Genomic DNA, 23555 nt, shown 5'->3' with positions numbered 1-23555 from the left:
TCTGTCCAGGCCGGAGCGCCCGGGGAGGGTCACCCCCATCACTGGCTTCAACAAGGGCCAGTTCCTGGGGGCCCATGAGGCCAGAGGGAGCTCTGCAGGATTTGAGTGGTTTCCAGACTGGTTCTGCACCCAGACACAAGCCCGGACCACGCATCAGAAGCACACCACAGTCGGCCCCATCACAAATCCACACCATTGTTAACAAGCTTCCTTAGTGACTTGAAATCTTGAGCTGCACATGGGAACTTCTGGTTTAGAACCCCAGCCATCACCCAGCACAGAACAGGTTCAAGAAACACTTTTCCAGAAGGAATCGTCTAGTCTACAGGCTTTCAGTGGCCTTGGGTGCCATGGAGAAAGAGATGCCAGGCGGGAGAAAGGCCCAAGGAGGGAGGCCATGCAGGATCCCCCAGTTTGCACACACACCCAGAGGCCTCAACCAAGAGGCCACCACTTCACTTTACCCATTTAAAGTTCCACGGAAAATCCTGTCTAAAAAACCAGTTCTGGGATTTCCCTGGTGGTTCAGGGGCTAAGACTCTGCACTCTCAAATGCAGGAGGCCCAGGTTCCCATCCTGGTCATGGAACTCGGTCCCACATGCTGCAACTAAGACTTGGCACAGCCAGATAAAGTAAAAAAAAAAAAAAAAATTTAGAAAATCTGTTCTGCAGCTGAACCAAAAAAGTCTGAAAGCCTCTTATTCAAACCACTCCCATCTTAACAGGAAAAAAAAAAGAGGAAATACCGCCCTGAAGAGCTAGGCATCAGGAGAGGTCAGGCAGGCCCAAATCCCGAGTCCCAGGCCCTACTCAGGCCTTTCACCTTTCACCCTCTGGGTCTCCAGGGCAAAGGAACCGCATGCTGCTGCAGCCTGGCCTCACCCTCTCCCCACCCACCCAGGACCACGAGGACAGACCTGGGAGGAAGCATCTAAAGACAAAAGCACCCCCCACTGCCACAGGCTCACACACCCCAGCTGTGGAAGATGTAAATAACAGCCCAGGTCAGGGCAAGGAACCTGAGACTGACTGTGTGGTGGCCCCAGGAGGGGACCCCGCTGAATCCCCGCCCCCGTCGCTGAATCCCCGCCCCCGTCGCAAAAACCGGTTCCAGTGCCTTTTGTGGTACGGGGCTAATGAGAACAAGGATGAGAAAGAAATCGGGCCCCCCACTTCCCGTGCGAGACAGCCCTGCAGACCCCATACCCACGACGTAGAGGGGGGCCTCCGTGTGCTTGATGTTGCAGCTGTTGCCTGCGATGCAGGTGTAGCGGCCCGAGTCCTCGGGGGCCACGTCGTGGATCACCAGGGAGCCGTTCTGGAAGATGTGCATCCTGCCGGGAGAGAAGCCCCGGCGTTGCCCACCTGGCCGGCTCCCGGGAGCCTGAGCCGCAGGGGAGGCAGCGGGGTGGGGAGGAGGAGACAGCCTACCTGGGTCCCAGCTTGGTGGGGTCCAATATGCGATCCTTGCCCTTCCACTGAATGAGCGGCTTGGGGTCCCCCTGGGCCTCGCACCGCAGCAGGGCTGTGTGGCCCTGGTACACCGTCGTGCGCTCCGGCTCCACCTTGAAGGTGATGAACACTGGATGGGAAGAGCCCGACGAGGGGCAGGGAACAGTGAGCAATGGGGCTGGCGGGGTGCAGGCCGCGGCCCCAGCCCCCGCGCCCGGCATGGTCGCACCTGCCACAGTGAGCTGGACGTGGGCGCGGATCTGGCCCTGCAGCCCGTTGGAGGCGATGCAGGTGTAGTTGCCAGCATCGTCACGGGTCACCCGGGAGAAGTGCAAGGTCCCGGCATTGTCTGTCACCCACTCTGGGAGGCTGCTCCCATCTGCAGGGGAAATACGGGGGAATGATGGGCTGGACCAGAGTCCCATGGCAGTCAGCAATGCCTTCAGTCACTCACCTTCACTTGAAAACATGCCATTGCTCCAGCCTACCCATAGACAAGGTCCAAACTCCTGAACCAGGGGTCGGGAGTCCCTGTTACTCACTCTTTTTCTAATTTTCCAACCTTGCCTCCTTCTTATTGCCCTGTCTAACTCTCCACTTCCACCAAACTGGAATGGCGTGGAATTTGCCCTGTTCTCACCATCACTGCCTGTCACTCCCTACTCCTAGCAAATAGTCCTGCTCTTTGCCACCGTCCTGCCCATTTTGAGCCTCATCCCCTACAGAATGCTCCCCCAGACACCTGAGCAGAAAGGGCCCACTTGCTTCTCAGAATTGATAACCTCACTCTCTAACTCTCACTATTAATGGGAACGTAAAAGCCCTTTAAAAAACAATTTGGCCATTCACATCAAGGGTTGTAAAAATGTGCCTACCCTTTTATACATAATTATTCCATTTCTGGGAATCTTTCCCAAAGGAAATAAACCCAAATCCAGAAAAAACCTCACCATAAAGATGTTTATTGCAGCAATAAAAAAAAGGAGTGACAGAAACAGTGAGAGGGAAGGAGAAAGGGAGGGAGGATGGCTAACAACCCAAATGTCAGACATTTAGTGAATACTTAAGTAAATTACAGTGAATCCAACTATTAGAATATTATGGTAATCATCAAAACCAATGGTCCAATGTTTATGTATAAAAACATGGGGAAATGCTTGATAATGTTAAGCAAAAAAAAAAGATAAAATTACATACAGTTATCTGCATCGTCCATTTCTATAGTAAGCATGACTTAGTCATGGAAGTGTAGTAAGTGAAAATTAGATGTACAGTAAAACTGCTATGTAAAAACACAAAGATGTACATAGAAAACGGTACACACCCAGAGATGATTGATGGTGGGATTATGCATTATTTTTTCCCAAAGTTTTCTAAAGGATTACTTTTATGTTGGAAAGGATGACTGTTTTGGAAAGGGAGGACTTTACGGTCCTGTCTGGACCAATCCAATCACTTGGTGCCTTGAATGATCCTATGCATTGTCTAATGCTGTAACCTGACCTCTTTTGTGTCTGGCTTTCTTCTTCTAACTGGACTATAAAGTGGCCCCTACCTTTCTTGTCTGTCCCGCAGTACCAGGCACTCAGCTGTGCCTGAGACAGGCACACGTCTGCCCAGTGGACCGTCTGCCCACCCCCCACCCCACACCCACAGGGTACCCACCTGCCCGGACCCACTTAATAGTGGGCTTCTCTCGGCCCGTGGCTGAGCAGGGCACCGTGGCCTCCTTGTCGAACTCCATGCACTGCTGTGGCCGCGGTGGTGGTGTGAACTTGAGCTTTTCTGTTTCAGGAGCGGGAAAGGGGAGGGGTTGAGGCGGCAGGCCTGAAGATCCTGGACCCCACGGTTCCCTCCCCGGTCCTCTCCTGCCCGCCGGGCCGGGCGCCAGCTCACCCAGCACTTGGACGCGGGCCTGGGCCTCGATGCTGCCGGCGGGCGTACTGCTCACGCAGCGGTACCAGGTCCCGTCGTACACCTCCACGCTGTTGATGCGCAGGGTCCCATTCTTGAAGACCTCAAACCGCGAGTCCTGCAGCACAGGAGATGTGCCCAGGAGCGGGTCTCCACCTGCCCCCCACCAGCCTCTCCCTGGGGCTGCCTCGGGGGAAAGTGCACCGGGGAGCTGAGCACAGAGGACTCCATGGCCCCAGCCCCCCAGCAGCAACCCTCATCCTCACCTCGGAGATGAGCATCTGATTTCTGTACCAGAAAACTGTGGGTTTGGGTGTGGCCTGGGTCAGGCAATGCAAATAGCCTGGCTTGCCCTCCTCCAGCTGGCTGTCCTGGGGCTTCTCCAGCCACATGGGCACCGCTTAGAGGGACAAGGAGGAAACAGAAGGTTGATCAACAAGTCCCCAAACCCCATGGATCCAATCCTAGGAAATTCTAATTACCCACCTCCCCCAGGCCCTGAGTTTAGAAACCCTATCTGCTCCAGTGATAACTGCATGACCCCTTAGTGAAGGCCCAGGTATGAGAACCTTCCTTACATTATCTTAGTTCAGGGCCACAACAAACCCCTGAGGTATGCATTTCTGTATCCATTTTACAGATAAGAAGACAGCGGTTCAAAGAAATAATGATTTCTAATGCATGATAGAGGATTGAAAACTCTGGTCTGCATGGTTCCAGAATCCTTGCTTTCTTATACCAGAACCCTCCAAGGCTCTGTCCTCGAATTTCTGTTCTGTTTTGGTTAAATACTCCCTGGAATAATGGCCAGTTCATGGGCTTCAATACTATCCAAGTAGATGAGTCCCAAACCTAGAGCCTGGCTCCTGACCTCCCCCATGAACCTCAGACCTGCAAATCCTATTGGCGTCTCCAGCTGGATATCTAACAGGCACTTGAGGCAAAAGAGAATGCTTGATTTCTCCCCAAACCCGCTCATCCTAGTTTCCTCTCGGTAAACAGCACTGCTATCCCGTCAATTGTATAGGCCAAAAACTTAGCCGACTTCTCTCTCTACGGCTTTCCCTACCACCCCACCCAATCACATTCGTTCTACACAAACCCCATCTACCTCAGCTCTAAAATGTATCCCAGGACTTCCCTGGTGGTCCAGTGGCTAAGACTCCATGCTCCCAATGCAGGGGGCCCAAGTTCAACCCCTGATCAGGGAACTAGATCCCACATGCCACAACAGAGACTGAATATCTAGCGTGTTACAACTGTGACCCAGTACAGCCAAATAAATAATTTTTTTAAGAAATAAAATGTATCTGAACTTCACCACCTCTTGCCTCCACCGCTATCACCTCTGCTCAAGTCCCTTCAATATCTCCCCAAGATAATTACAGTCATCTATTAACTGCTTTCCTGTTTAGAGTCTTGTCCCTAACAATCTAGTCTTCTCGGAACAGCCAGAGTCATCTTTTGAAAATGTTGCGCTGAGGCTCAGTCCCTGCAAGGACTTCTCATCCTCTGACTTGGTGGAGCAGACTATGTACAAAGAAGCCTGTAAACAGTCCTCCCGTCCCTTGCATCTCTTTATGATGTGGCGTTGCAGGTTTCAAAGCGGAATCTGGCTGAGATTCTAGATTTCCCAGCTCCCCGGATGGCTCCACGGCACAATGCTACACCTTCTCCAGGTCGTGGTTGTGACTCACTGGAAAGTCAGTTCTTTGTAGAGATTTAGCGAGTATAACAACAAATAAAGTGATTACAACCTATAACTGTCCATATCACCTTCCCAATAAGGAAAAGAAGTTTTTTTTATCCGCTTCACTGATCTTTCTGACCATCCTGTAAGGGAGGTAATGCATTATCAGCTCTATTTTAATAGATGAGGAAACTGAGCCCTAGCAAAGCAGATGACTGTCTATCATGGTCACCTTGTGGACTGGGGACAGAGCGACCCGGGTCTCTAGACTCCCGCTCCCATGCCCTGTCCACTGCAGCCAGAGGACCACTTTCAGGGAGGGCTGTCACCCCAACCTCTGTGTCTGGCTCACCACCCTCCACTCCAATATCACCGTCCAGCAGAGGAATGGTTCCCAAGCCAGCAGGGCTCAAGCTGAAGGGGTACCTCAGGAGAGCTCCAGGGGTGACTCTGAGCATCATCACAGCCAGAGCCCAAGACTCCCTGGGACCTGGGCTCCTCCCCTCCTCGCCCTTCAGGACACAGGTGCTTACTGGCCACGGTGATGTTGACATCCTGTCGCCGCTGACCGGCCAGGTTGGCCGCGTGGCAGGTGTAGACACCAGCATCACTCTCGGCAGTGCTGGCAAACACCAGCTCGTGGCCCTGCTGGTAGACCCTGCCATGGTCGGGCAGCCGGGCTCCTGCATGCTCCCACCACACACTGGGCTCCGGTAGACCCTGGGGGGGTGGGCAGGCCACACGCTCCTCGCTGCCGGCCGTGAACACCCGTGGCTCAAATGGTGGCATGTCTTCGATCTCTGTAGGGACAGGAGCAGACAGCTGGGTTACCACGGGGTCCAGGACACCTGATGTTCTCCGTAGCGCACTTCCCCGTTCCCAGCACCAGCCTTCCCCGGGACCCTCAGCACCTCCTCTTCTGATCCCAGGCATCTTCTTCCTCCCTCCGCCCTCCAAGCTGCTCTGAATAGGAAACATGAACCTAAACCTCTACATGGCCAACAACGCTGAAGGCAGCCCCCACCTCGGCACCCCAGACCCTCGGACTCACCTGCCAGGTGGAGCGTGGCCTCCAGGACGACGGGAGGGCCCCTCTGGCCCTGGCCTATGCAGCGGTAGACCCCTGCATTGCGCGGCCGGACCTGGGTCAGCTGCAGGGACCCGTTGGCAAACACCGTGGCTCTGCGGAGGTGTGGGGGGCTGAGGAGGGGAGAGACTGATGTTGGCAAGGAGTGGCCCAGGGGCCTCGCCCCAGAAGGGAGCCAGTGGAACCCCGTCCTGTGCAGGCCAGCTACGCAGGAAAGAATCGGCCAGGAACAGGGCAGAGAAAAGGAAGCCGACACACCGTGCATGTGCGTGCATGGCGTGCATGCATTTGTTCATGTATGTGGGGAGTGTGTATTTTAACTACAAGAGACGCGGCTTTGGGGCAGCCAGGCAGCAGCGGTGTGAGTGAGAGGAATCAAGGAGTCGACGTGCACCTGTGGAGACGGGGGCCACCTTCCCAGGGAGTCGAGATAAGCCTGCTGGTAGAGCAGAAGCTCCAGCATCGGAAGCCCCTCAGCTGTACCAGACAGACCACAGGTGACGTCCTCAGGGCTGCAGCCGAGTGGGATCCCCGCCCCCAGCCTGGGGAGCCACACCTCCAAGGACCACAGCCACGCCTGGCACCACCAAGGCGCTCTCTGCTCTCTAGGGCCTGGATGAGGACAGAAGTGTCCCTGTGGGGGGCCTGACACCTCCCAGCAACTTCTGGACATGTTTGCTTCTTCCAAAAAGTGTGTGTGTGTGTGTGTGTGTGTGTGTGTGTGTGTGTGTGTGTGTGTAAGGTGTCTTTACCATCTGGGACCTAAATGTTTGCTTCTTCCAAAAAGTGTGTCTGTGTGTGTGTGAGGTGTCTTTACCCCCTGGGACCTAAATGTTTGCTTCTTCCAAAAAGTAACTCTGTGTGTGTGTGTGTGTAAGGTGTCTTTACCTTGTGGGACCTTCTTGTCCACAATGTGATCACCCAGGTTCCCCGTGTCCCTCCCCTGACCCCCATCCCAAAAGACCCATGCGGGCAGAAGTGGGGGAGGCACGAGTCACCGCGGGCTCACACACTGTGTCTGCGGGAACTGGGAAAAGAGGACCTTCTGGAGACAGACGGGTCCCTTTGTTGGGCTTACTTTGTAACAGGAAGACATTCTACTGCCACCTGCTGGAAAGCTGAGGTTATTCCACGCATAGATCTAGGATACCTGTGATAAGAACCTCACTCCCTTTTAGAGGTTCTTTAAGATCCTTTAAAGAACAACCTATAAAGAATCCACCTGCCAGTGCAGGAGACATAAGAGATGTGGGTTCAAACCCTGGGCTGGGAAGATCCCCTGGAGGAGAGTTCGGCAACCCACTCCAGTATTCTTGCCTGGAAAATTCCACAGACAGAGGAGCCTGGCGGGCTATAGTCCACAGTGTCGCAGAGTTGGACACGACTGAGCATGCATGCACACACAACTTTTAACATCTTACCGGCTGCGGTTAGTGATGGCGGTCTCATCCTCAAAGACCCACTGCAGGCTCGGGGGAGGCTGGGCTGAGAACTGACAGTGGAACATGGCCTCCTCATTCCTTGCCACCACCACATCCTGGGGTGCCAGGACCACCCTGGCAAAGCTCTCATCTGGGGTGGGGGAGGCACGGACACGTGAGCAGGCGAGGTGGGCAGACCCCTTCCCCGTCCCCAGCTCCCCACCCCCCACCCCCGGGCTCACCAGCGATGCTCAAGGTGAAGTTCTGGCTGCTGCAGGCCTGGCCAAAGGCATTATGGGCACAGCAGGAGTAGACGCCGCTGTGCTCAGGGCCGGCCGGCCGGAGAGTCAGGTTTCGCTCCTTGCTGCTGACCGTGTGGTTGCTCTGACCGTCAGAGAGGGCGCTCCCATCTCGGAACCACTGGTAGGTGGGCCTGCGGGGGCCCGAGCGGGTCAGCAGCCGGGGGTGGGGGAGGGGGTGTTCTCAAGTGGCCGGTAGGAAGGATGCAAAACCAGTCAGGGCTAGACCCCTCAGTTTACACATGGGGAAACTGAGGCCTGGAGAGGGACGGTGACTTGCACAGAGGCACACCACCCCGGGGGCAGAATCTGGCAGAGATCCTAGATTTCCCAGCTCCCAGGATCGCTCCATGGCACAAGGCTGCCCCTTCTCCAGTGACCAGGGCCCAGGGTGGAACAGCATGTGGGCAGGGTGGTGGCAGAGCCCCCAGTTGGGGGAGACAGGTCTGCCAGTCAAGAATAATCACCCTTTCCCTCCCCTCCCCAAAGTCTCCTTACCGAGGGTGCCCGTCGATGTGACAACGCAGCGTGACCTGGGTCAGGGGCTGGATCGCAGCTTCCGAGGCCGGATGCTTCAGGACCACGGGACCGGTCTCAAGCCCTGGAGCGGAGGCCAAGGTTGCAATGTGAGGGGCGCGGGGCAGAGCAAGGGAGGGAGCACAGAGGGAAAGGAAGACAAGCAGGAAAGGCCGGAACCTGGAGGCTCGGGGGCCAAGCAACACGGGGCCACCCTGCCTCACGGTTCCTGCCATTTGCAAAACTATCCAGCAGATCACCGGGTCCAAGACTTGAAGGGGGAAAAAAATAACCCTTGGAAAAATGAAAACTTTCAACTTCCTCCTGTCCATACAAGCAGAGAGCTGACCTCAGTTGCATTCTCCCTGCCCCGTTCAACTGGAGATGGGAGGTGCTGCGGCAAAGGAGGGGGTCCCCCCGCAGGGTTCAGGAACTGAGGGTCTCGCGGGGGCAGACCTAGCCCCCCGGCTCTCACATTTGATGTTGAAGGAGGCATTGGCGCTGCGGGCCTCTTCTCCGGTGACCTCATCCCGAGCCACGCACTGGAAGGCTCCCGAGTCCTGCAGCCGGTCCACAGCCGCGAAGCTCAGGCTGCTGCCCTGGGTGAAGCGCCGCTCGGTGTCCTGGACGGGGGCCCCGTCCAGCAGCCAGAACACGTGCACTGGGCCCGGGGCCTCAACCTCACAGCGGAGCAGCGCCCGGCGCCCCTGCAGCGCGTCCTGAGAGGACGGCTCCTTGATGAAGACAACGGCCGCCTGGGCACCTGCGGGTGGGGAACACGGGAAAGACGGGGTCATGGGGAGCTACAGCCATGGTCCTAACACAGGCCGCCCATCGCCCTGTACACAGGAGGCGTCCAACAAGCGCAAGTGAGAAGGATCATGAGACCCCAACTGTTTACTGAGGAACGTTTACACTGTGCTGGGTACTCCGCGGGAAACAAAGACGCAGTACCCTCCAGGGGGCTGGTCTGGAGGGGGGACACAGGACAAAGGCAAAACTCATGAATGATGTGGGCAGTCGGTGTCTCTAGAATGCTGAAGTGGGAGGGAGCCCCAAGGCTGGAGGAGGGAGGGGGTTAATGCTACATAGGACCCTCCCGAGAGGAAAAAGAGTTCGGAGCTATGGGATCAGATCACAGGAGATGCTGGACCGAGTGGGGAACATTAACAAGCAACCCTGCCTGCCATCTTCAGAACCCAGGTCACAGAGCAGAGCTAAATCATGATCCAAAGAGCTTCTCAGAAGGATTACTGGCTCTCACACACCCTCTGAGGGTCCAGCATCAGAGGTGGCCACAGGTCAGAAGGGGGGGCTCTGAATCCCACCCACAGACTCTCCGCAGTCCAGCATTTCCCAGGGGCGTCTCTGGGAGAACCCGTCCCATCACAGGAGAAGCCAGTATTCTCTGGATCTGGTGTTATTCCCCACGACATGCCGGGGCCACCCCACCTCCTACTCTCCAATCCCAGGGGTCCATCTGTGTCCAAGGCTGGCTCTTCTGGGCTAACTGAGAGGTGAGCTAAGTGGTCCCAGGTTTCCCCCTCCAGCTCTGGCCGGGACCAGCACCCTCATAGAAAGGGGCCCTGCAACCAAAGGTGGAACCAAACAAAGGGGCGGGTGAAGGGCCTGGGCAGAGCAGCAGATGGGCGAAGGAGGCGGAGGGCAGGGCCGGGCAGGTGGCACGGTTGCCGCACAGGAATAACACACGGGGCTTTGTTCCTGGCCTGCGTGGGCGCCCAGCTGGGGCCCGGAGCTTCGGGGCCCGGAACACCCGCTGCGGGGGGCGGGGAAGGGTGGGTGATGGCACAGGGCGGGATGTGCCACCCCTCCAGGGAGGGGAAACAGGCCGCCTGGGGCTGCTACGTGAAGAAGCAGGCTCTGCCTCTGGCCAAACCGGGCCCGGCAAGGGCAAGAAGGGAGAGACTAATGGAGTCCTGCATGCCCCTTCCCAAACCACTGGAGCTTCCTTCCAAGTCCCTGGGCACGGCAGGGGGAGTGGTTCTTTAGGCCACAAGAACCAGTCTCCTCATAAAGTCAGTGTCAAGGAGACTTCCCCGGTGGTCCTTGGGACTCTGCCCTCCCAATCTGGAGGGCCTGGGTTCCATCTCTGGTCAGGGAAATGGATCCTGCCTGCCTCAGCTAAGACCCAGAACAGCCAAATAAATAAAAATATTAAAAAAAAAAAAAGTGAGCATCAAGACAAGTCCAGGATCCCCCAGGGCTAGGTCCAGAGGAGGGGCTGCCCCTGATGCTGGGCCATCTCCCAACATTCTTGATCTGCAGTCAAATGCTCTACCCCTGAGCTATACCCCCTGCCTATCTCCCAACATTCTAAAGGGACCAGCGTGCAAGACACACGGCGCTGAAAGGGGCTGGGCGCTTCCCCAATACTTCTCAGCAGGTTCCTGCTGGCTCACTGGATAGGATAATTCTCCACCACGCTGGGCTATCCCATCCACTGTGCCAGTCAGCAAAGCTGCCCCCAGTCACCCTCACAACCCAAACACCCCCACTCGCTTCCAAACACTGCACTGGAGTGCGGTCCCTGCCCTCCCTAAGCAAGCTGGTTGAGTCAACTGAGGTCCAGAGAGATGAAGGGATTTGCTCAAGATCAAATAGCTCATTTGTGGCAGAGCTGGGACCGTGACCCAAGGAGCCCGACTCCATACCCACACCACACTCTTCCCAGCCCCGCCCAAGAACTCAAAACCAGTCCCGGAAATAGCTGAGCCCAGAATGGGTCTCACTCCCTGCAGCCAGGTACAGAGAGAGACACACCTCCCGCAGATAACACCAGGCTCACAAAGGTGCTCAGTGAACACCGGCTGAATGGAGGGAACCTCAAAGGAGTGCGGGGCGAGAGCTGGCAGGCACAGAAGCATCCGGAACACTTCCCGACACCCACTCCTGACACAGATGGGCAGCCTCGGGCAGAGGCCCCAGCAGGCCTCTGTGCATTCAAATCTGGGAACCTTCAATCCAGAACTACAGACGCTCATCAGAGACAAAGAGAGTTTATCTGCCTCCAGGGGTAGATGACCCCTGCTCCCCCTCTCGGCCTCTCCAGACACAGTGGGGACCCGGAGGCTTGCCCACCCACAGGAGGTTAGTTATAAGGGTCTGAGTCAGATCCACACTCGGTGTGCCTGACCTTGCGCAAGGAACACAGTGGGAACCCCAGCTTTCTCTCACCCTCTCGTGACTCGCAAATGCAGCAATTTCTTGTGCAATGCCTTGGATGAGCCCACTCAGCAGGCAGCTGCCGTCATCCTAACCATCATGACGCTTCCTGCCCAAAGATGCAAGCTCTAGGGATGTTATAAAGCTCCCCCCATGCAAGGCCCAATGCCCACCCAGACCCCAGATGGGAAGCAGCCGCCACTGCAGGGAAGTTCTGAACAGATCATCAGGTGAGGGCGGGGCGGGCAGGGTGGAAGGAAAGGGGCTGCGAGGTTGCAGGAAGCACAGACCCCTTGCCACAGAAACCCGAGTTGGGAGAGGAGATGGCATGACTCAGAGGGACCCCAGTTCAGCCTCCCTCCAGCATCCTGTCCCCTCCTGGCGCTGGCGGAGCTGTGGTGAGATACTGCATTCCCAGACTGCCACTCAGAGCCCCCCGCACCCCCTCGACAGGGCCTGGGGAACATCAAAGCTGGCCCCGAGGGGCCCTGTGCCCTGACGTCAGCTCACAGCAGGTCCTGGTTACTGCTTGGCGGGGGCAGGCTTCAGATGTTACAGAAGGCAGGGAGGGCAGCCACAAGGCCTCCTCTAAGACCCTGCCCCTGCTCTGAGCCCACATCCCGGCCACTGGGCTCCCCACACTGGAGACTGGCCCGGAGCCTTGACACCCACTTCACCTAGAAGACACTGCAAGGGGCGCCCAGTCCGGCCATCTCACTGTCTGCAGGAGGTGCTGGTCTGGTCTTTTGTCTGGGGGGAAACGGGCAGACCAAGGAGGAGCTGGGAAGTAGGAGTTCTTTGAAGTCTTCGGCTGAACGACAGAGGAGGAAGGCTTTGGGGGGATCGAGGTGGTACAGTCCCCAGCACAACCCTGACTTGAGGATACCCCAGTGCTGCGGTCTGGAGAAAGTCCGTGAGGGAAGCGCACCAGTCCTGGGCCTCCCAAAGCTGCCCCCCTTTCACAGCCTAGCCCTCCGTGTACCCCACCTTCTACACGCAGACCCTGGGTGTAGAAGGGAAATATCTGGCCCACGTGACCCTTGAGGCAGCCGCTCAGCAGAGCAGCTTCGACTCCCTAGCAACACCACCTCCACTGGCCTCTCTGGACCCTCTCCCTTGCCATGAAACGAGAACCCCACTCCTACCACCCAGGCTGCTTGAGACTAAGTGGGTTCATAAATGAAAAGCTCATAGCATGGCCCAGAGTGCCCGGAGGGCACAGGGCGGGCTCAAGAACACCCTGCCCCCCACCAACAAAACCGGCAGACAGAGCCATCTGCCCACACCAGGCACGACCCCAAAGAAGCTGGAGCTGCAAATACCCAATAAGGACATTTTCCAAGCCATTTCCTTGGCTCCCCAACAGCCATCTATATGCAGACACTCACTCTGCCTGGGCCCTGGCCCTAGCCCCTCGAGAAAGGGCTGGGTGGGCAGTGGCCCAACTCCGGCTCCCCACCCCCCAGCAAGCGTCTGGTTTGGTGCCTGCCCTCCTCGCTGCTCTCTGGGCCCCAGGCCCAGTCGACCCATGTGTGTATACGTGTGCATGAGTGCGCACACATATGCGTAAACATGATTTTATGAAGAGCAGAGAGCAGCAGGAAGTTTTTCTGCTCTGAAGTAATTTCAGCTACTTCGGTCCAAGGATCCATCTGGGCCACTCAATGACCCATCTCCCAGGGGCTAGTCCTCCTGGTCTCGAAAAGACATCCCCAGACTCTAGAGGTCCTTTGAGCGTGCTCGGTTGCTTCAGTCATGTCCAACTCTGTGCGACCCTAAGGACTGTAGCCCACCAGGCTCCTCTCTCCATGGGATTCTCCAGGCAAGAATACTGGAGTGGGTTGCCATGCCCTCCCCCAGGGGATCTTCCTGACCCAGGAATCCAATCTGGGCCTTCTGCATTGCAGGCAGATTCTTTACTGTCTGAGCCACTAGGGAAACACTAGAACCCACCAAACCTAATACCAGGGGACTCCATCTACCTTCTCTCCCTCCTAATAAGAAGTGCCATCCTTCACACAGCCGTCTTGGGACCAGGCAGAGGCACCAACATGACCCAGGCTGGCCCTGGCCCAGGCATCTTGCACAGGGGTGCGTGTGATCACGACTGTGACCCCTCCACACCCAAGACTCGGTCCCTGCCTCCAGGCCCCACATCCCTGGGGGACATCCTCCCAGGGGGCCTAGAGAGCCCTAGCCAAGGAAGCTCATATTGTGCCATATGGACCCAAGGGAGATGTCTGCCAACTTCCTGTGCCCCACCTGAGGCGACAGCATCAGGACACAGGCCAGGAGAGGCAGCCCTCAACCCAAGGGGCACAAGGGCTCCATGCCAGGAAAGAGAGCAGTCCCCAGGCCCCTTCACCCACAGGAGGACAGCCCTGCCCACAGGTCCCCTCCATCCAGAAACCCTAAGGGCACCAAGGGAGAGGCCCCAGGGGTACCAAGATCTCTACCCCACTCCTCCTTCCTGAGGGGCCAATGCACCCAGACCCTTGGATTTGAGGGGTCTCACTGATGTACTTTTAGCTACTCCAGGCTACTCCCAGGGCCCATGGCTCATAGGCATGGGTCACTGTGGGGGGAGGGGATTTAGGAATCAGTCTCTACAGGAACAAGTTACTTGCAGCAGTCCCAGTCATCTTCCCAGTTCCCCCAGGGCCGGCAGGAACACATAACACTGCAGTGGGGTTTGTGAATCTGGGGGGTCTGGAGTCTCCCCCTCCACCACCACCAATACCCACAAGTGGTTTCAGCACCAGCAATCCCATTTGAGGACACGCCCTAGAACCTCAGGGCTCAGAGGGTCGCTGAGGATCCATCACAGTTGACTCCAAGACCCAGAGGCAGAGCACAGGGTTTCAGCCCCGTCCCATCTCCCCAGCGTCTACAAAAAAACAGGTTCGCCAGCAGCCCCACAGCCCTCCACAGGCCATCACAGCCCTTGCTCGGAGCAACGCAGGAGGGAGCGGAGCCAGGGACCCAGCTGAGTTTTCCTGTCCTGGGATTTAACTGTAAATATCTGGAGAGGCTCCCACATCCGGATTAGAGAAACGGAACAAAATCACCAGGGATTAGGGCAGAAAAAACCCAGCGGGCCAGCGCTTCTACCTTAGATGAAAATCACACCTCAGTCCTCCCCTGCCTGTTCCTCTGAGGCCCTGGAGCGGAAAGATGAATCTCTAAAAGCACAAGTAGGTCTTCATGTCCAGTGTCCCGTGCATCTGAACCCAGAGGGGCAGATACAGCAGTTGGGAGATGTGGTTTGAGAAGCTCCCCAGGGACTTCCGTGGTGGTTCAGGGACTAAGACTCCAGACTCCCAGTGCAGGGGCCCCTGATTAGATCCTTGGTCAGGGAATCAGATCCCACCTATCAAAACTAAGATCTGGTGTGGCTAAATTTATTTACCTTGGAAAAAGCAGCAGCAGTTCCCCAGCCAGCAGCCAGGCCATGAGACCCTAGCACCAACTCCTCTTCTGCTGGGGCCGAGGGGACCATATCTAGGACATATCTCTCACCCTTAGGAACCCTTAAACGGCTGTGATGTCTCCAAGGAAGCAGCAATGAATTAAAAACCAAGCCAGTGAGGCAGTGTGATCAGGAAGAAGGAACATAGGGTGCAGAGACCTGGGTTCTAGTCTCAATACAACCCCTGACAGGTAGAGTGACCCTGGCCAGTGGCCACCCCCAACACACACCAGGTAGTTCTATTACCTGTAAATATTACAGAATTGAGAGGATGTGACTGGACAGTCACCAAGACCTAGTCCTGGATTCGCTGTGCTGAGCCCAAAAGAGGCAGTCACCAGAAACAAAGGGCTGGCTGGTCAGAGTCCCCTTCCTGCCCCCTCCCCGGCCTCCAGCTGCACAGCCAGCCCCCAAAGCCCACGCACCACATGTAGAGCCAGCCCCGGGAGGATTAAGAGTGATGCTATAAATGGCAGGTGTGTGGTCAGAGGCAGCTGGGGGCTACAAACCGGGGACCAGCATTACTGCTAACAAGCTGCTGCAATTCCCGTGGCCTGGCTTGCAATCTGCCTCCCCAGGAGATCCGGCCTCTGCCTCGGCCATGCCCCTTGCACTGAGAGCTCACTGCCTGTAGCACCCCCGAGACACCCGCCCGTGCTGTGACCAAGAGCTGTATTTCCCAAGCTAGACTGCAAGCTCCAGGAGTTGGGGGGAGACATCCATGCCCAATATGGTACCCTGTGCCCTTCCAGAGGGCCTGGGCCACACAGCAAATACCATACACGCATTTACAGGGAGACGAAGGCACTTAGGAGTCTATCTGGGGACTTCCCTGGTGGTCCAGTGGCTAAGACTCTGTGTTCCCCATATAGGGCGCCTGGATTCAATCCCTAGTCAGGGAACTAGATCCCACATGCCACAGCTAAAAGTTCACAGGGGACAACCAAAGATCCCAAAGCAGACTAATAAATAAAAATAAATTAAAAAAAAAAAAAAAAGTTACCTGACCTGAAATCTTGTTCTGCATCTACCGTGATCCAATCCTGGCCAACTTAATTATCCTTTCTCGGCCTCAGTTTCCTCACCCGGTTTTCGTGATTCTTTTCTGACCCCAAGGATATTCAAATAAAAACCATATTAGGTACAAACCCACAAAAGGCTGCATAGTTCTCAGAGAAGTACGAAATCCCAGAGGTTCTAGGGAACTATGGACCCCAGATTAAACTCCCTTGGGCAAGGTGATCCCTGGGGAGTCCAAAGGCTTGGTGAGCAGTGGGGGCTTGAGAGGGGGACAGAACCACCAGGGGGAACCAGGGGTCCTCTGCACCCTCCATGTTCATCCTCAGCCCCAAGGAGAGAGAGAGAGACTGCAGCCAGCTGTCTCCTGAAGACACCAGAGAGTGGACTATGGAAATGACAGACACTGCAGGCAGGCAAGGGGGCCGCTGGACCAAGAGCCTGGGAAAGGAAGCTGGAGCTCGGCCCCAGGAAGACCTCAGGGATGCTCAGCCGGGGTGCTCAGGGACCCCAGAGGGAACAAGGGGTCTAGCGCTCATCCTCCAGGGAAGATGGAAAAGGACTCAATGCAGGCTCCACAGCCATTTATTGGGGCCAGGGGTGGGGTTGAGACCCAGGCCCCAAGCCGGTCTACCTCCCAGGTGTAGTGGGGAGGGGCCCAGGGGCACCACAGTGAGAACAGTGCCAGGGTGGGCCTGGGCATGAGTTTCTCAGAGCCTTTCCTGTCAAAGCAGAGGACAGCCTGGGGACCACTACTATGGGATTAGTTGGACCTGACTTCATCTATTTATTTTCAAGACAGGTTCGGAAAACTCTGGGAGATTCAGTTTTCTGAGCTCTTTTTAACCATCTCTAAGGCAATGAGCATACACCCCAAATTCCCCATCAGGGGAGAAAATGAGTCCTTGTCTTTTAGGTGGAGTGATCTCAACTCCACTAATGAGGGAAAATCCTCTTTTTTTTTTTTTTAATATTTATTTAATTTGGCTGTGCCAGGTCTTAGTTATGGCATGGGGGATCTAGTTCCCTGAACAGGAATCAAACCTTGGGCCCCCTGCACTGGGAGCTCGGAGTCTTAGCCACTGGACCACCAGGGAAGTCCCCTCCCTACCTCTTAAAGAACTTAAAACATCCCTTCGACCTGTTCTGGCCAATATGGCAGCCACTAGCCACATGCAGCTATTCAAATGTAACTTAATTAAAATGAAACGAAACTGAAAACTCATTTCCTCCACCCCACCAGTCACATTCTAAGTGCTCAGGAGCAACATGTGGCTAGTGGCCACCATACTGATCAGCACAGATGTCAGACTTCTGTCTCCGCAAAAAGTTCCATTGGTCGGCACGGCCTTAGCTAGTCTGTCTGCTCTGGTCGGCCCTTATTTCATAGACACATTATTTCTCATCCAAAGAACCCTCCACTGAGACCAGCCTCACTTCACAGAGGCGGAAACTGGGGTCAAAGCTATCCCAGTGACGGTGGGGGGAGACGTGCCCCCAGATCTGTCTGACTCCCATGTCTGTGTGCTTTTTTTTTTGGGTGTGGACCATTTTTTTTTAAGTCTCCATTGAATTTATTACACTATCGTCTCTGTTGTTTTATGTCCCGGTTTTTTGGCCAGGAGACACATGGGATCTGAGCACCCCAACCACACCTCGTGCACCGGAAGGTGAAGTCTTAACCACTGGACCACCAGGGACAACCCTGTGTTCTTTTCGCGTTACCACTCTGGCTGCTCTTCATTTCTTTCACTTTATTCCCTTTTACCCAAGGCCACCTCCAACTACCACTCCGTCCTGTTTAATGTAAATCCTCTCTTTGTACGTGCTCTGGTCAGATGCGATTTTGCTTTGCATGTGGCTATTTTTAACCTATATAAACGCATTATCTCTCACTCTGCTTCTCATTTTATTCCCTTCAGCACTCCGTTCTAAAGTGCTTTCCCTGTGGCCATCGCCTACATCCTGCTGTTTTTTCCCAGGAGAATAACATACTGTTGGGTATGGGGAAGGAAGAAGAAAATGAAAAATTTTAAAACAAGTAAGTGGCTGAACATACCTGCCCACAGTTTGAAAGGCAGTCTCTGAGCCTCCACTCTCCTCTCTCCATGTGCCCCGTGGAACCAGCCCTGCGCGGCTCCCCCCACGCATCTGGGGACCAGCAGAGCCCGGGAAAACACGCATCAGGCACACACACTCCGCCAGCTTCTCCCTGCCCCTCCATCCTCCTCCCCCCAAACCCAAAATGTGACTAAAGAGGCTGGCCTTCAGCTGGTTTCAAAGGGATAAGAGAGGGAGGCAGTCTCATACTTTTATATTTAGAAGTGCTCTGCAAACCACTTCCCGGAGCAGACAAGAGTGGGGAATGTGAGGAAATCGCTCTGCTATGTGTGATGTGGAAAGCAGGAGCCACGCAGGGCCTGCGGCGATGGGCTGCATTTGCCACACAGCCGCTGACACGCGGCGATGCCAAACACATGTGCCGGAGACCAAGGCGGCCCGACATCGTCCTCCAAGTGCCCTTCCCCCAGCCTTCCTTTCTTTCCTTCTCCACCTGTCCGACCAGCAGCTGCTTCTGGAAACCCACCCTTCTCTCCAGGAAAAAAGATGCTCCAGGCTTAAAGCATCACCTGAAACACAAAGAGAAGAACCCAGACTGAAGGAGGTGGCTTGGGAGAGCCACTGGCTTCAGGAAGCAACTGTGCAGACTTCCCTGGTGGTCCAGTGGTTAAAAACATCTGCCTGCCAACACAGAAGACATGGGTTCGCTCTCTGGTCCGGGAAGATCCCACATGACAAGCAGCAATTAAGCCCATGCGCCACAACTACTGAGTCTGTGCTCTAGAGTCCGAGAACCGCAACTGCTGAGGCCCGTGAGCCTAGAGCCTGTGCTCCACAACAAGAGAAGGTACCACAATGAGAAGGCCGTGCACCGCAACTAGAGAGGAGCCCCTGCTCGCCACAACGAGAAAAAGCCCTTGAGTACCAACGAAGACCCAGCGCAGCCAGATATAAAAATAAGCTAAAAAAAAAATTTAAGTTCAGGACAATTCAAAAAAAGAGGCGACGGTGCCCTCCAGGCCTCTAGGCTGCTGCGGAGGGTGTAGGGGTGGGATTTCGCAGTGGCCCCTTCTGAGGACAGATCCGCTGCAGCCATCCAAGCTCTCCCCTCAACCCCTCAGCTACCACGCGTGGCCAGGGAAATGTCGACGGGGAAAGCTATCTTATGCCAAGGATCAACTACTGTAGCTGGGGTCACAGCTCCAGCATCACTCAATTGAGTCTTGCCCAGTTGGGGGAGGGTGGAGATCAAGGGACAGAACAGAAAGGAGAAGGCAGGCCAGCTACTTAATTAGAATCAAAGCATCAGACACTTCCTTGACTCCTTATAAACTTCACTTTATGGCTTAAAATCTAAACTCTCTAATAAGGTAAAACCCAATTGTATTCTTTTCTTTCTTAACTGCATCACTGATGATTTGCTTCTTTTTTTTTTTTTTAACGACAATAACCAGAAAAAAAAAAAAGTCACTTTTGAAAAATCAGCTGTTTCGAAAAAGCATTCTGGCTAAAGATGGCAGAAGATGTATTTTAATCCCCAAATCAGTAACAACAGATGAGGAAAATAGAATCTGAAGAATAAGGGACAGAAACTATTCCTTGTAAGTTATTTTTAAAAGCACCAAAAACTTGCAACTCATTACCAGATGCTTAAAGCCTGGGGATAACTGACTTTTGGGGGCGGGGATGTTATAAAACATAAAGTACACACAAATAGCTAGAAGAAGAAAAAAAGCCCCTAAGAGTGGCTGATGCAATAACTGGATAGCCAAAAAAATGACAAAGACCTAAAGTTTATTTTATGCCTACTCTGTCGATCTTTAAGTCAGGGTCTGGAAGGCACCAAGATCTGGCTTCACTTAAGTCTGGAACTGGCTGTCCCTCCATCCTAGGAGGTGCCTCTCACAGGCCTCTACAGTCACGCAGAGAGAGAGGGAGAGAAACAGACGCCGATGGAGAAAAGGGCGAAGACAGGGAGAAGAGGAAAAGGGGGGCTGGAGGGAGAAAGAGACAGAGAAAGGGGGGAAGGGAGAGATGGTAGAGAAAGGAAGAGAGTGGGGAGGGAGGGCAGTGGGGAAGAGAGAGACACAGAGAGAGCCCCGGATCAACAGGTAGAGACACGGACAAACTCAGAGACAGAGGCAGGTAACAGTCCTGGAGAGACCCAGAGAGAGAGACAAGAAAAAGACAGACACGGAGCATGTATGTATGCGCGCGCACACACACGTAAGCACACAAAGGATTCTCCACGCCTGCAGAGCAGCCTCCAGCCCCACACTGACCCCAGCCTCCTCCAGGCAAGGGAAACCCCTCACCAGGCATCTCCAGTAGGGAGTTCTTCCCCAGCCCCTCCTGCCAGCCAACCCAGAAGCCACAGGGACTCCAAACTCAGAGTCTCTGGCGACAGGTCACAGGGCTGCCCAGTATAACACTAGACACCAAAGGTTACAGCTAACCTGTACTTGGGAGGGGTGGGGGAGAGGGGCTCTAGGTACTCCCGATCCAGACCACTTAAAATGGAGAGCCTCAAATTAGAGGCTCCTGGTAAATAATTCACCAGGAAAAGTACAGTACCTTCCCTAGGCTCTTCCATTATTCATCAAGATAAATGTACCATACTGTTACACTTCCTGACATCTAAAAATGGTCTGAGCCATTAGGCCAGGAGCAAGAAGACCGTGGGGCACTTCCCACTCGACTTTTCCAGAACTCCAGACCCAGCATCCTGCTCCTCTTGGAACTCAGCTGGCTGCTCCTCACGCAAGGGCAAAGAAGTCAACTTCCAGAAATGGCCAGCCCAGGCTCAGACAATGAGACCCCAAGAGCAACACCTACTGCGGTCCTCAAGAGTCCAGGAAAGTCCTGAGTAAGACCCCTCTGTTCACCAGACCCAGAGATGTGGGCCCTCTCAAAGGGAAAAGGCAACTGCTGTTTGTACAATACCTGTCTAAGGGCAATTCTATTCCTAGGAGGTTCAAGAAGTTTGACTTGGATGCCAAATGAGTGAACCTACAGAAGACCTGCATCTGACTTGCACAGGCAGCTCTGAGCAAGTCACTATGTTCTTCAGGCCTCAGTTTCCCCATCTGTAAAGCCAGCTGCTCCTTATCCTGCAGGGACGAAATGCCCTCTGGGAAGTCTGAAGAGCTGCATGACTTTAAGACCCCTGGCCCATCGGGTACAGGCAGGATGGAGATGTGACAAGAGCTAAGAGTCTGGAGTCAGACTGTCTGACTTCAGTTCTCCTCCCCCACTTACCGAGTGTATGACCTTGGGCAAGCTGTTTATCCTCTCGGTGTCTCCATTTCTGCAGCTATAAAATGGTGCTAATAACAGTATCTACCTCCTAGGCTTGCGAAAAGTAAATTCACATGTTAACCAATGTAGCGTGTTTGGAACAGTGCCTGGCACGTATTAACTTAAGTATCATGTGAGTTTGGGCTCTTAGCCATTATTGCTTGCGATTATTATGTTCAAGATCTTTGAGGAACTCCGTTCCATGACAACCATCTCTTACCCAGGGTAGGCCTTGGCATCTCTCTCATGCAGACCATATGGAGTTGCTAAGAGCTACCCACTCAGTCTCTGCCATCTGGGTAAGAGGTTTCTGAACAGATCCTGAGGTCTGAAGCTTCGTCCCACAGCTGCCCAACGGAGCTGGTCACTTCAGCGGGGCTCCACGGGGTGGGCAGCCGTCGACTGCTGGGACCGCTCTATGGCCGGCTACCCTGGGAACCTCCAGGCAGTGCTCGGATTAGCAGTGGCTCATCACTTCAGTCACTTCCCACCTTCACAGGAAGGACAGTCAGAACAAGTTTGTCTCAGTGTAAACGGATCCAGACCATGCTGGAACGAGACAGGCCTCTGGCCTCGAGGGACCCGACTGTAGTGAGGTAAGGATAGCACAGTCAATGTTTAGACGCCAACTAATGCCTGGAGGTAAACTCTTAGGGTTCAGCTTTCTGATCCCATTAGGCCCCAATGAGGGTGGACTGGAAAATTCTTTGCTTTATGAAGGAAAATATCTGACTCCATAAAATAGAGGTTGTAAACAATTCTCAATGGCAAACGACCAATTAGGAAAATGGTTTCTAGCAATGGACAGAAGAGGGGTCGCTGGTCTTGATGCACAGTTACAAATCAATCTCAACCACTAAAATTCTAATAGTGATGTGGTCAAAATAGCATGTTTTCTCAAAACAGATATAAATGATTAATAAATATAAGAAAATGTTCCAGTGTACCAGTAACCGAATTAATGCAAATTAAAAACACAAATGCAAGTAAGAAATGCTAATCATACTGCCCTATCAAGCGAATTCCAAGTTTTTAAAATAACACTTAACACTGGTGGAGTAGATGGAGAAAACGGTCCTTGTGCTTTGCTGGTAGGAGTGTTAAGTTTTTATCTGTTTATTTGGCTGCATCAGGTCTTAGCTGTGGCATGCAAACTCTTCATTGCAGGATCTAGTTCCCTGATCAGGGACTGAACCCAGGGTCTCTGCATTGGGAGCATGGAGTCTTAGCAACTGGGGTACCAGTGAATTCCGGACAGTGTAAATTATATTGTCCTTCTGGAAAGCGGCTTGCTACTATTGTACTGATACACTAAAAAGTTCATGCCCTTCCTCCTTAGGGAAGTTCTGATTCCAGGTCTGGGCAGGAAATGTGCAGGATGAACTTGGAGCATTTTATCACACAAGGAAATGAGCAAAGACAAAGCAGGGTCACATCAAAAGGCCATCTTGATGGTCACATCAGGGCCAGCTTGAGGAGGGTCCTGTGAGGCAAACAAGGGCCATTTAAGCATCCATAAGGGTTAAAAACCACATGGCCTTAACACATTGTGGGTGATGTGTGTGTTAGTCAGTCAGTCGTGTCTGAGTTTTTGGGATCTCATGGACTATAGCCGGCCAGGTTCCCCTGTCCATGAAATTCTCCAGGCAAGAATGTTGGAGTGGCTTGCCATTCCCTTCTCCAGGGGATCTTCCAGACCCAGGGATTGAACCTGAGTTTCCTGCATTGCAGGCAGATTCTTTACTGTCTGAATCACTAGGGAAGTCGCTTAACACATCGGATGAGTTTAAAATCTATGAATTCACAATGATGTTAAAAAAAAAAGAGAGAGCCCAAGGGGAGAGATAAACTGGGCAATCGTGGCTGACATATACACACTGCTAATTCGCTTCAGTCGTGTCCGACCCTGTGCGACCCCACAGACATCAGCCCACCAGGCGCCCCCGTCCCTGGGATTCTCCAAGCAAGAACACTGGAGTGGGTTGCCATTTCCTTCTCCAGTGTGTGAAAGTGAAAAGTGAAAGTGAAGTCACTCAGTAGTGTCCGACTCTTAGCGACCCCATGACCGCAGCCTACCAGGCTCCTCCTTCCATGGGATTTTCCAGGCAAGAGTACTGGAGTGGGGTGCCATTGCCTTCTCCAATATAC

At 54.2% G+C, this 23555-nt stretch overlaps 1 protein-coding gene across 1 annotated transcript in view; it reads right to left on the bottom strand.

Moving 5' to 3' along the window:
- PTK7 (protein tyrosine kinase 7 (inactive)) overlaps positions 1 to 23555 on the bottom strand; it is a 62793-nt gene that overhangs the window by 15195 nt on the left and 24043 nt on the right. Inside the window, exons 2-13 of the mRNA XM_043449380.1 lie at positions 8856 to 9143; positions 8363 to 8465; positions 7808 to 7998; positions 7566 to 7716; positions 6109 to 6257; positions 5591 to 5857; positions 3634 to 3767; positions 3350 to 3485; positions 3119 to 3238; positions 1683 to 1832; positions 1433 to 1583; positions 1208 to 1335 (exon numbers count right to left, since the gene is read on the bottom strand). Coding sequence (XP_043305315.1) covers positions 1208 to 1335; positions 1433 to 1583; positions 1683 to 1832; positions 3119 to 3238; positions 3350 to 3485; positions 3634 to 3767; positions 5591 to 5857; positions 6109 to 6257; positions 7566 to 7716; positions 7808 to 7998; positions 8363 to 8465; positions 8856 to 9143 — 1968 coding nt within the window. The remainder of the gene's footprint in view (positions 1 to 1207; positions 1336 to 1432; positions 1584 to 1682; positions 1833 to 3118; positions 3239 to 3349; positions 3486 to 3633; positions 3768 to 5590; positions 5858 to 6108; positions 6258 to 7565; positions 7717 to 7807; positions 7999 to 8362; positions 8466 to 8855; positions 9144 to 23555) is intronic.

Source organism: Cervus canadensis, chromosome 28, assembly GCF_019320065.1.
Source record: "Cervus canadensis isolate Bull #8, Minnesota chromosome 28, ASM1932006v1, whole genome shotgun sequence".
Classification (NCBI taxonomy): domain Eukaryota; kingdom Metazoa; phylum Chordata; class Mammalia; order Artiodactyla; family Cervidae; genus Cervus; species Cervus canadensis.
Note: the sequence above shows the minus strand (reverse complement) of the source record. Positions and strands in the feature narration are given on the sequence as shown.